We start from the raw sequence: 13,962 nt of genomic DNA, 5'->3' as shown, positions 1-13,962 counted from the left end.
TTTCCCAATCTTCCCAATCCCCAACAACCCTTAAATTCCTAACCCACAAAAGGCCGGCAACGCACTTGTAACGCCTCTGGTGTTTCAAGTGTCCATGGGCGGCGGCGATTGCTTACCATCAGGTGATACGTCAACAGACTTACCGGGTCCCATAAAAAATTGCTACGAATCTTACACTCTTTCGCTTCATAAGTGCGCCATCTACTAAGATTTGTACAAATTTTATTTATTTAGATTTCATCCCTTTCATGGAACAGTGAGTAACAGAGATCCACTGCTAGTCCTTAAGCATTTACAACGAGGGTTTGCCATAATTTCCACAGTTAGTTGCAGTAAACAGTTAACAGTAAACAGTAAACGTTGGCTCACACTAGAATTTCCGCCTGTGTCGTGGGTGCGTTTCTAAACATGCAATTTCACATGCACATGACACCCAGACCCGAAACAATAATTTGTGGATCACACAAAAAGTTGCTCTGTGCGGGAATCGAACCCGCTACACGTTGCGCGGCAGTTAACTATACCAACCATCTCGCCAACCGTGCAGTCAAACAGAACAGAGTCAGACTCTTTCTGACTAAAAACCATCCCGTTCCTAGTAGCAGTAATCCGTAGCTCCGGATCAAATAAAACACACCTTAAGAATACGATATTAAAATGACATACCAAAAACTTTGAGAACAACAGAACAGACCATAAAACAAAACGCGTTAGCCCACCCATTATCATATCCTTAATCATCACAACAGACAAACGTTATAAAACCAGACTTCGGCTAGAAGACGCGATCACAACCATACTTCAGCAGTAAGAGCAGTCAGTACCAAACACCATGGTAAAAATACACCTAATTACCATCATAGTGTTAAAATTAAGTGCTAGTGAAGTCATCAACTTACTACCAGCGCTACCATCAGACTATCCGGTCACATCTGAAAATGCAACCGAATTCTTAAAAGAAAGGAACTTCACCACGCAAGAATTCGCAAATGTACTCACTGCAGCAGTGAACTCCGTAGCTTGGATACCAAGGATCATCGCAAAAACTTTAGGCTACATGCCTACTTTAGTCAATTCCAATGATGGAGGCAGAGTGGAACAATTTGTGAAGAAATTCAGAGAATCCATGTACAATGAAGATGCTAAACTGAGTATAGAAGAGTTACTAAACAAATATAATTACGCATGCGAAGTCCACAATGTTGTCACCGAAGATGAGTATGTTTTGACCATACATAGGATCCCGAGTGAACGAGCGCCTGTCTTCCTCATGCATGGCCTGTTGGGGAGTTCCGATGACTTCATATTAGCTGGTGTGGAAAGCGCTTTAGCTTACAAACTAGCTGACTTAGGCTACGATGTCTGGATGGGAAACGCAAGAGGGAACAAACACTCAAGGAAACATGCAGCTTATGACCCAACAGACGAGAGATTCTGGGACTTCTCTTGGCATGAAATTGGCGTATATGATCTACCAGCTATGATCGATTACGTGTTGAATGTAACTGAGAAATCTTCTGTTAAATACATTGGATACTCTCAAGGAACCACTTCGTTCTTCGTTATGCTGTCGGAAAGACCTGAGTACAATGATAAAGTATCAGTAATGGTTGCTTTGTCTCCTGTAGCTTATATCGCTCGTGCAAAATCTCCTGTTATACGCCTGATGTCTCCTGGAACGAATATGCTGTCACAGTTCTCCTTCCGCACGAGTTTAGGAGTCCACGAATTTCTCCCTGACCACAGTTTGGTAAGGATTCTAAAGCTGATGATTTGCGGAACAGGATCTATTGGAGACGTCCTATGCAGTAACGCAGCTTTCCTGACTTCAGGCTATGATTTTTACCAACTGAATGTTACAAATTTGCCTGTTGTAATGGGTCATATACCTTCTGGTGCTTCCATAAAGCAGTTGGCCCATTATGGGCAGGGAATCGTATCAAATGACTTCAGGAAATATGACTATGGTGAAGAGGAAAATATACTTAGGTATGGAGTAGCGATACCTCCAAGTTATGCTTTGGAAAATATTTTGGTGCCTATAGCAATGTTTTATAGTGATTCTGATTGGTTGGCCCATCCCAGTGATGTGAAAAGGTTATATAAGAGGCTGAATAGTGTTATAGATTTATATAGGATACCTTATAAGAGGTTTAATCATATAGATTTCATTATTGCTAAGAATGTAACGTATTTTGTGTATAATCGGGTTTGTAGAATATTAGCACTTAACTAAAAATGTTTTGTAGTTATATTTTGTTAAGTACATAAAGGTTTTTGATTCCCGAGTTGGATAACGTAGGATTTCGTAGATCGAAACGGGAGCGCGTTCGGCATTCTGTGATCTTAGTATGACTTTGTTTTACTTTTAAAATAATCGAAACAAGATTGGGTCTGGCGCTCTGATTGGTTGGTTTATTCAAGCTGGCCATTCAGAGCACCGAACGCATTCTCATTTCGATTACTTTTACGTAAAGCAAACTCATACTAAGGGTACTAATTGGCCGGTTCCAATGAACCAACCAATCATAGCGACGAACGCGCCCTCGTTTCGTTTTCGTTCAACGTAAACCAAACTCGTACTAAGGGTACAGGAGTATATTGTTAATTCCTTATCCGATAATCCCTATTAATTTATTAATCCTTTATATTTCATTATCTTAACACTTTAAGAATAACGTTATATCACATCAAAAAGTCGCTGGCATAAAAAATGCTCAATTGCCCATTTTTACCAATGTCTCCTAAATTTAAATGAACCTATTTTTGTTTTGTATAAGTGACACCTAACAGTACAGGTAAGGGTAACCCCTTACTAACGTTTATGTGCTTCATCACGCTAAGTAACGTTTGGGAGAGCCATGCTTCGGCACTGCTGTGCCGGCTCGACCGGAGTGATACCACGGCCTCACAGAAAACCGACGTGAAATAACGCTTGCGTTGAGTTTCGTTGTGTGAGTGAGGTTACCGGAGGCCCAATTACCCCCTTCCCAATCTTTACCGACAACCTTTCAATTCCTAACCCCCAAAAGGCCGGCAACGCACTTGTAACGCCTCTGGTGTTTCAAGTGTCCATGGGCGGCGGCGATTGCTTAGCATCAGGTGATCCGTCTGCTCGTTTACCGGCTTACACCATAAAAAACCTTGACTTGGACGATTGACTGAAAACGGCTACACAGACTTACAAAAATAAGCCCCGAAAATACAATTCGCTTGCTTTTTCCATCTCAAAAACAAAAATGATACGGTTCATTGACACGCCGTCATTATTAAAAGATTAAAGAAAAAAAATAAAAATAATTCTGACTCAGTCAGTCTCGTGAAATCAAGATATTGTGTCTGTCATGTTTTTAAAGGCAATTATTTTTAATTTATTATTTCTATACATAGCTTCACGTAAAGCTATACATAACCAGTATAACTTGACCGTTGAATGTGAGCAAAGATCATAGAAAGCGGGGTCATGATATACTGGTTTTCATAACTCGTTCGATGCGTGTCACAGTATGGAATAAACCAGTATAAACTGACCGTCGAATGTGAGCAAAGATCATACAAAGCGGGGTCATGATACACTGGTTAATACAGCTCGCTTGATGCGTGTCTAAGAGACAAAACCAGTATAAACTGACCATTGAATGTGAAGAAAGATCATACAAAGCGGGGTCATGATAGACTGGTTGAATCATAACTCGTTCGATGCAGTGTCCCAATAGGAATAAATCAGTATAATTTGACCGTTAAATGTGAAGCAAAGATCATACAAAGCGAGGTCATGATATACTGGTTATTGTATAGCTCGCTTGATGCGTGTCACAGTAGGGAAAAAATCAGTATAAACTGACCGTCGAATGTGAGGAAAGATCATACAAAGCGGGGTCATGATAAACTGGTTGATTGTAGCTCGCTCGATGCGTGTCCCAGTGGGAAATAAACCAGTATAAACTGACCGTCGAATGTGAAAAAATATTATACAAAGCGAGGTCATGATAAAATGGTTTTAGAGTTCACTCGATGCGTGTTCAAATAGGGAATAACAAGTATAAGCTGACCCTCGAATGTGAAGAGAGATCACACAAAGCGAGATCAAGACAAACTGGATGTTCATCTGCGTAGCTTGTGGACAATAGGGATGATGACGGGGTATGAAAATTAAAAATCTATTTAGTCCGTCAGTTAGGTAATGAAACAATATTAGACGCGTATTTTTTATTTTGACAAATAAGATAACAATACTTAGATCGTAAGAAAATAAAAAATACGTGTGTAATGTTTTAAAATAATCTACAAGACGGACATTGAAATAAAAATTATTCATCTACCCTATTGACATAAGCGCCATCTTGAATTGAGCTGTCAAACAGATTTGAGTACGTTTAAGAATGTTTGTAGTTATGTTAAATAAAACGAAAATAAATAGATTTATTGTTTTCTATGACTTCTAAAGATTATTTACAATGTTAAATCGTCTTTGTTCTATTTTTATTTCTTTTGTTTTTTAATAGTTTTGTTATTTGAACTGTGGTAAAGTCATTGTAGCGATAAAATATCGAGCGCAATGAATTAAGTGTAGGAGAGCCATGCTTCGGCACGAATGGGCCGGCTCGACCGGAGTGATACCACGGCCGAGCAGAAAACCAACGTGAAACAACGCTTGCGTTGTGTGAGTGAGATTACCGGTTACCCCTTTTCCTATTCTTCCCATTCCTCGATTCCCGAACAACCCTTAAATTCCTAAACACCAAAAGGCCGGTATGGGACTTGTAACGTCTCTGGTGTTTCATGTGTCCATGGGCGGCGGCGATTGCTTACCATCAGGTAATCCGTCTGCTCGTTTACCGGCTTATTCCATAAAAAAATTAACATTACTAAGACATATCATTAGCGTTATTAAATTAAGAACAACTGTATCTACATATATTTAATTGGCAAACAGATATTTTAGTGTGAACTTCCTCGTTAACTGACATGATACAATTCAAAGCCACATACCACATACTTAAAACTAAACGATTGTACATAGCTAACGTTACACGCATATTTTTAAAACATAACACATGTAGATGTACCAAATATGGTTTTATAGTATAAGCCGGTAAAAGAGCAAGCAGATCACCTGATTATGAGCAATCGCCGCTGCCCATGGACAAACGCAACACCAGAGAAGTTGCTAGTGCGGGTTTCTAACCCTCAAAAGGCCTTCAACACTTTTTACAAGATTGGAACGAGCACCTAGCTTAGATTAACAGACATACTGACAGACAATTAAATTAGATGTTTCAAAAGTGCCTAATTAATGATTAATTGAAATAAATGCTTTGACTTGACTTTGACCGGTTGAGTATCTACCTATTTAATTAAGAAATGAGAATGCAGCGAAGAATAGGATAGATGACTAATTGTTATTTTAATGTCCCTCTGGTAGATTGTCTTGTCTTACCATAATGATACCCCTTTTTGAGAGGGGAAGATCATTCAATGACTTTTCTTGCGTTGGGTGAGACGAGAGGGAGAGTCAGACTCTTACTGGCTCACACCAACCATACCCTTGCTTGCCGCAGACCCGCTAACGATTGATACCTTTTTTTTTTGGGGGGGGGAAATCATCCAATAACTTCTTCCGCCTTGGGTGAGACGAGAGGGAGTTTCAGACTCTTACTGACAAAACACCACCCCGATCCTACTCCTGTTTTTCGAGCCGGAGCCCCGATAAACCGAATAGGTAGTCCGCAGCTCCGGATTAAGCATCAGCCATACTGGGCCCCATCCGTGGTGGTCTGATGGCTCTTTAAGCTGCATACCGCATCTCTGGGTTAATGATGATACCTTGACAACCAATTCCCTGTTCATAACATAATACCAATCTTTCAACAGTATCGAAAAACAATGTGACCTAATTATGATACAATATGTCTGCCAAGTCATAACCTTGCGTTTGTATCTGACTCTCATCTGTCAATACATGAATCTGGTTTATACACACACTGCACATCAAGATATACTAACCAGTTTACCTTGGTCTTGCTTTGTATGACCTCCCCGTACATACACAGGTCAGTTTATACTGGTTTTTCCCCACTGAGACACGCATCGAGCGAGCTATACAAAACCAGTATATCCTGGTCCCGCTTTGTAAGATCTCCCCATACATTCACAGGTTAGTTTATACTGGTTTTGTATAGCTCAATGTAAGCTATGTGTACATTATTTGGATCGGTTTAATGTAAACTTTATCTAGACACACGGCAGTGTGTCCGCCAAGTTCGAGCAAAAAAACCGACACACTGGCCGTGGGTTATATTACACGAACCATTTCGGGCCAAGTTCGACCCACCTATAACTCAAAATCTATTTTATCTACGCATATGAAATTTCTAGTATCTGTCGAGATCTACTTACTTATCTAAAATACAAAATTTCATTAATGTAGCTATTGTAGGTCTTGAGATATTGACGTCAGAAAATCGCTATTTTTACTATACACTCACTGACTGACTCACTCATCAAAAACCTAGACCACTTCCAATGGTCGTATTGACTTGAAATTTGGCATGGAGGTAGGTCTTTAGGTCAAAGTAAAGGAAAAAATCTGAAAATGGCCAAGTGTGAGTCGGTTTTAAAAATAATGAAGGTGTAAATTCATACCCCTAAGGAACTAAAGCAAAAAAAATATCTATATCTTCCAATGGTCGTACCGACCTAAAATTCGTTACGAAGGTTTGTATTTAGTCAAAGAAAAGTAAAATAAGAAAAAAAGAAAATAAACCTTACAAAAATAAATGAAATCCCACCCAAAACATAAATGTGAAAGGCTGCCAAGTTCGATAATATTGGAATGCTTCGCCTATAAAAGAAGTGAGATCTAAATAAGTACCAAGTTCCATACACAGACCTCAGTTAAAAATGATATAACTTGGCAAGTTTTAATAGAAAATTATATACTTGACTCATTGCGTTTAGTAGGCTTATAACAAAGTGTGTAAAAACTTGCCAAGTTTGTTTTACTTTCTATGTACAAGTTTTCAAACTTGCCAAGTTATATCGTTTTTAACTGAGGTCTGTGTATGGAACTTGGTACTTATTTAGATCTCACTTCTTTTATAGGCGAAGCATTCCAATATTATCGAACTTGGCAGCCTTTCACATTTATGTTTTGGGTGGGATATCAATATCTGTTTTCGTAAAGGGTCAAGGTTTATTTTGTTGTTTTAATTTAGATGTAAATAAGTGTTTAAGTGGTTTATAGGTGATGACAGGGTATGAAAATGATGTTTCCTTCACTGTTTGTCAATGGTTTCTAAATAATCTTAAAAAGTACATATAACTCGAAAAATTTCCCATTGGTACTTGCCGTTGGTAGGTTTCGAACCCGCACTCTTATGTATACTCAGGCCCGCATCGCACGCATTGTACGCATTCCGTATGACGTCATCAGCACGCATCGCATGTAGGCATTGCCGATGATGCGGTCCGTACGATGCGGATCAGTGGACGCAGTTGTATGAGTTTCTATACAAGACAAACTAAAATCCGTTGCGTGCGATGCGTACGATGCGGGCCTCTGGACGCTTACCTTAAAACGACCGAGCCACCTCTTTGTTTATTTACCTACATGCAATTATACGCTTTCTCGTATCCTTAAATAAATTGGGATACGTAATATCAGTACAGGCGATTAACACGCAATATAAAGTACCTACAGCGCAAAGACGTATTAAAGTTCGTGTTTTCAAAAATAAGTTTTCCCCGAATCCATTTTGAGTGTAATGTGTGGTTCACAAAAACATGTTTGTTGTAAACATTACACGGAAAAATTAGCTTAACGATTTCGCTGTCACATTTTATTTTAGACTTTGTTAAATGCGTAAGAAAGAACGGGCTACAGCTTATGAATCTATACTAAAACTGACAATAGATTTGAAACTTTAATTGTAATGTTATAATGTTGATTGTGTATTGAAGATTTTTCATAATTTAATGTGCTGAAAAAGTAATAAGAAATAACAAATTAAAGCGCCTGATTTTTTTATCAATGCAATCATTTGCGATCTTGCGTTTAACAGGCGCTTAGCAATAAAATACACAATTTTGTTTAATTTACATTTCTTATTATTATTTTAAATAAAATATATCATCTTTTAATGTTTTATCATCAATTTATTTATATAAATAACCTATTAAAACAGAAGAAAACACGTAAAGAATTAAACTGAACGCCATTTTGTTATTTTGACAAGAAGATGTAGATTCGTTTGTAGTCGGTGGCTATTTACGTTTTGCGTAGGAGTTACCTGCTGGAGACCGAAGCTAAGAAATAGTTCGTCCCAAATATTTATATATTGTCCTAAATATCTTGACGGGTTTGACGCGTGTTTTTCTGTTTCATCCATAAACGAAATTATTATAAAGATTGTGTTTTAAAACACACATATTAAAAGACAAAATGTGCAATAAAATAGATGTTTTCTATTCCTTAAGGTTATGATGGGGCCCAGTAGGGCTGATGCCTAATCCGCAGCTGCGGACTACCTAGCGGGTTTACCGGGGCTCCGACTCGAATAGCAGGAGTAGGAACGGGGTGGTTTTTAGTCAGTAAGAGTCTGACACTCCCTCTCGCCTCGCCCAGGGCGGGAGAAGTCATAGGATGATTTTCCCCCCTTAAAAAAAAAGTTATGACCTTTAGCAAAGTACGTCTTTGCAATGATAAATACGTAATAAATAACACTATTCATAAATCAACAACAACCATTGTAAACTGAACCCTGATTCCGTTAAGTTTCTTTTCAGTAAGAGGTCAACTTGTAAAAGTTACAAACCACATTTTGACATCCTATGTATTGGTCAGATTAGTGGTATTTATATATTATGCATTTTTCGTATCTTCAGCCAAAACCTATTAAATTAAAATATTACTTGTACCATGTGAATTATAATTTCGTTCGCAACGCAATTTTTGGCGCCTTTTCTAATGTCATAGTGACATTGACATATGTAATTGCTTGTCACTTTTTTTTTAAATCAGAATGCTTTTTACCTTTTTTTTATTAAAAAAAACGTAGACTGTTCTCAGACAGTAATGCACGTTAGGATTATTTACGGGTCATGAAAATATCATAGGGAAAAGAAAAGAATGAATTTTATAGTTCTACTTTAATCGTTTTATTTATTTTGTCAACACACAGTAAAATAGTGTCAGCTGTGCGGAAAATGTTAGAAATCTTTGTATTCTGTCTTAATAAACTTTGTTTTTTTTTAATCAATCATTTCCGGGGGTGCTGTCCCAAAAATGATGGTATATAATATAATATTGTTCATCTAGGTACAAAAATATTGCATCTATTCTCACATTTTATTTTTTTATTATAACTTTCGTGAGGCATACTAAATTAATTATTATGTTATCGGCTTACACACGTAACTGTTTGACGTTTGACGAGGAACTCGACTAGTTTCAAGCCACGTTAGAGGTTCATATTTATGAGCAGCATTCCGGGACACATGACGCGGCCATTGTCGAGCTGTTATTTCGCTTGAAACTAGTCGAGTTCCTCGTCAAACAGCTAAGTGAGTAAACCGATAAAATAACAATTAATAATTATTTTAGTTAAAACATTTGATAATAATCCTGTGTGGAATTAGAGCGGTTTATTGTTTTAAGTGTGTATAGACCACCTACTGGCTTGTATGACTGTTTTGAAACAGTATTAGATGAAGTGTTAAATAAACTCAGTAGTTCAAATAAATTCATTATTACTTGTGGCGATTTTAATATAAATTTGTTAGAAAATTCTAGCTTAAGTACTAGAATTGTAAGTTTATTTGCTTCGTTTAACCTAACGAACCTGTTTCTGGAGCCCACTAGGATAACTCCTACTAGTGCTACTTGTCTAGATAATATTTATACTGATATTGTACCGACTAATAAACAAATTATATCATTGCTTGATTCAGATCATTGTGGACAATTAATTTCAATAGAAAATAAAGTAAATAAAGTGTCGAAACCACATATTATTGTTAACCCAAAGACTGAAAGACGCATTGAAACATTCAAATCTAAACTCTCTGACAAATTACCTTTATTATTAAGGAATAAAAATACAAATAACTTGTGTGATGATTTTTTAAATATTTACCATACCGAGTTTAAATCTACCTTCACACCTAAAACCATACCAGCTCATGGCAATGCGCCTTTCAATCAATGGGCAACTACTGGCATCTATAAAAGTAGGAAACGCCTATATGAGCTTTATAACGAGAGGATATTTATAAACACTATTGAATTTAATGAATATGTAAAGAAGTATTCTAAATTGTTTAAAAAAGTCTGCTCTATTGCTAAATCACTATATTTGAGCTCTAAAATAAAAAACAGTTCCAATGTAATTAAAGCGACCTGGAGTATTATTAATGGTGAAGCAGGAAGATCTAAAAGGAGAAGTAGTGAATATAATCTGGTAATTGATAATAATGTAATTAAATCAGATGCTGAAGTTGCAGCCGCATTTGAAAACTTCTTTTCGGACATTCCTGTTTCCACTACCAGGTCCTTGAATTCATCACCCACTGTCGCAGAATCTTTACTAAAAGAAAATGTTGTAGCTTGCCATTCAAGTTTCAATTTTGAACACATAGATTATACAGATATAATTAAAACGTTCCATACTTTGAATAAGAAAAAGACTGCTGACCTTTGGGGTAATTCTGTGTACATTACCAGCTCTGTAATAACTATTGTGGCACCTGTATTAGCTTTAATTTTTAATAACTGTATTGATCGTGGTGTGTTTCCTGATCTCATGAAGAATAGTAAAATAACTCCGTTATTTAAATCGGGTAGTACTTCCGACCCCACTAACTTTAGACCTATTTCAGTACTACCTACATTCAGTAAAATTTTTGAAAAAATTATTCTAAATCAGATGCAAAGATTTTTTAATAGAAATAAATTATTGCATGGTAACCAGTTTGGATTTACAAGGGGTCGTTCAACAACTGATGCCGGTGTTGAACTTCTTAATCACATATATGACGCGTGGGAGGACTCAGGGGACGCATTGGGTGTTTTTTGTGACTTATCCAAGGCGTTCGATTGTGTCCTTCATGAAACACTGATCAGGAAGCTATCCCATTATGGAATGCGGGGCAGCTCTCTGGACCTACTTATCTCTTACTTGAGTAATAGAATTCAGAGAGTTGAGATTAACGGGAAAATTTCTGCCGGGTCTGTTGTTAGGATGGGTGTTCCGCAGGGGTCAATTCTCGGTCCGTTTTTATTTCTTATTTATATTAATGACTTACCTTACCTTGTAAAGGATAACCATGGGATAGTACTGTTTGCTGATGATACCTCTTTATTATTTAAACTCAAACGTGGACAATTAGTCAGTGATCATGTAAATAGTGCTCTCTCAAAAATAGTACGCTGGTTTAGTGCCAATAACTTGCTACTTAATGAATCAAAAACTAAATGCATTAAATTCACAACACCAAATGTTAGGCATGTCAAAACCAGCGTGCTAATCAAGGGCGGGGAGTTGGACCCTGTAGATTCAGCTATCTTTTTAGGTATAACCCTAGACGCTAAGCTACAGTGGGCCCCACATATAGATAAGTTGTCGAAAAGGCTCAGCTCAGCAGCATATGCCGTTAAAAAAATTAGAAATTTAACTGATGTAAATACAGCGCGTCTAGTATACTTTAGTTATTTCCATAGTATCATGTCATATGGTATTCTCCTGTGGGGGAATGCTGCTGACATTCAGTCTGTCTTTGTGCTGCAGAAGCGAGCCATTCGATCAATTTATAATCTTAGTCCGAGGCATTCTCTCAGGGAACTATTTAAAGAAATTAATATAATGACTGTTGCCTCTCAATATATCTATGAAAATATAGTGTATGCTCATAAAAACATAAAATTATTTAAAAAGTACAGTGATATACACAATATTAACACTAGAAATAAAAATAAATATGTTGTTCCTACTACTAGACTTAAGAAAATAAGCGGTTCGTTTAGATGTCAATGTATACGCTTTTACAATAAAGTTCTCAGCCATATTCAAAGTTTAAACCTAAGTAAATTTAAAAATGTTATTATAGAAAAACTATGTAGTAGAGCTTTTTATAAAATAAAAGACTACTTGGAGGATAGTCAGGCTTGGGAATGAACTGCTATAATGTCCACACAGGTCTTGCTGACATGTTTGTAACATTTATAGTTACATTTTTTATACAATTTGACATGAACATAATTTGACATTGTTTTATTTTATTATTTTTTTTTACCTTTTATATTTTTATAATTCCTTTTAAAATTGTTAGTTTGAGGACCGTGTGAGACTTTTGCTAGTCATTTTATTTTTAGTAAATTATATTCTGACAGTTTGAGCATTTGTGTGGCCTACCCAAATGTTCTTTTGGTTGGTGTTGTTCGTCCTATCATTCAGCAACAGCTGTCAGCTGAGCTGATTGTAAACTGACACATGCGTGCTGCCATTTGAACAGGTCCGCTCAAACTGCTGTGGTTCTTTCCTCAAAAGACCACTACAGAATCATCTTGCACGGTTCTCCGACATCTTTAATTGATTTTGTCTGGACTTTAAAAGAGACTACGACCTCTGAGTTTGTTTCGGCATTTCTTCTCAGAGTAGTCGGATAGGAAATGCCGGCCTCATCTAGTTATTTAAGAGATTGACGTGTAAAAGTGTTATTTTATAACCTATTTGCAAAATAAATATCATTTATCATTTATCATTTATCATTTAATAATGTTATTTCTTTTTTGTTTACAGGTATGACAGAGTATCAAGAAACCGTCATATTCTTTTCCAAAAAAACAGAACTTTTTAACAGAAATCAATGAATAAATGAAACGCATTTAAATAATTAATATTAATTAAAAAACAATCGAAAATAAATGGCATTTCGACGAAAAACAGTTTGACAGTTCAAGTGTTAGTGCGAAAGAGATAGATTTATATCGAGTGTGGCTGAGAGACAAGGAGGGAAGATGTCGCTGGTAGCGCCTAGAAGGGTCCAACTTGATTGGGCGCCTTCCATAATACCATGGTAAGAGTTTTAGATCACACCATCATATTAATATTACAAAATAGCTACTTCCGCGCGGTTTCACCCGCTCTGCTTGGCTCCTATTGGTCATAGCGTGATGTTTTATAGCCTATAGCCTTCCTCGATAAATGCACTATTCAACACGAACGCACCATGTATAGATACGCTAGCACCATGTGAGTTTACTTTGTTTATTTGTACTTTAAGTTGCCTATCCTGAAGGTATGACTTCAATAGATTTAGCGATACCCCTCGAATGCCGTAGTGTTCCAGCTTCAGCAACAAAGTCCCATGCTCAACACAGTCAAATGCTTAATTCAAATCTCAAATTCTGCCACAAGTCATTATTGTACGCGAACGAAGTCGCGGGTAACTACTAGTCACTTATAAAATGGTCTATGACGAAACGCCATCTATCCAAAGAAAGTTGTGATAGTAACAATAACAAGGCTGAAAGCATTCGCCTTTGCTTAAAGTTCCCGCTGTTTTTCACAGTCGAGTTTACGGCAGCTGTCAAATTCAAAATAGATGGCGGTTGTGGTTGCTTGTCGATTTTGCTTAAATAAGTCCTATGTGAGTGTGAGTTAAATACGATGGAGGCTTACACATGAGTTTACCTGTACCTAATCTTTTTATAAACGTAAATACACAATGAATGTAAACTTAAATTTATAATATCTTTTCTCAGGTAGGTATTTAATATTTTGAAAAAAAAAACCTTTTTTTCAACGGGGGAAATCGTTCAATGCCTTCTCCTATCTTAGGCGAAACGAGAGGGAGTGTCAGACTCTTACTGACTAAAAACCACCTTGTTCCCACTCCTGCTTTTCGAGCCGGAGCCCCGGTAAACTCCAAAAAAAATTAGGGCTTTTATCCTGATCCCGACAC

General features: G+C 37.0%; 2 protein-coding genes across 2 annotated transcripts in view; both read left to right on the top strand.

Moving 5' to 3' along the window:
- Window positions 1–13,962, top strand: part of LOC118280228 (tau-tubulin kinase homolog Asator) — a 106,571-nt gene that overhangs the window by 35,056 nt on the left and 57,553 nt on the right. Inside the window, 1 exon segment of the mRNA XM_050701982.1 lies at window positions 12,798–13,074. Within this exon segment, the coding sequence (XP_050557939.1) occupies window positions 13,016–13,074 (59 nt within the window). The 5' untranslated portion in view covers window positions 12,798–13,015.
- On the top strand, window positions 820–2,283 carry LOC118280231 (lipase 3-like). The gene has a single exon (XM_035600145.2). It carries the CDS (start codon window positions 833–835, stop codon window positions 2,234–2,236), a length of 1,404 nt encoding a protein of 467 aa, XP_035456038.1. The 5' UTR covers window positions 820–832; the 3' UTR covers window positions 2,237–2,283.

The sequence above is a fragment of the Spodoptera frugiperda genome, chromosome 21 (assembly GCF_023101765.2).
Source record: "Spodoptera frugiperda isolate SF20-4 chromosome 21, AGI-APGP_CSIRO_Sfru_2.0, whole genome shotgun sequence".
NCBI lineage: Eukaryota > Metazoa > Arthropoda > Insecta > Lepidoptera > Noctuidae > Spodoptera > Spodoptera frugiperda.
The sequence above is the reverse complement of the archived record's forward strand: the minus strand, read 5'-3'. Positions and strand labels throughout refer to the sequence as shown.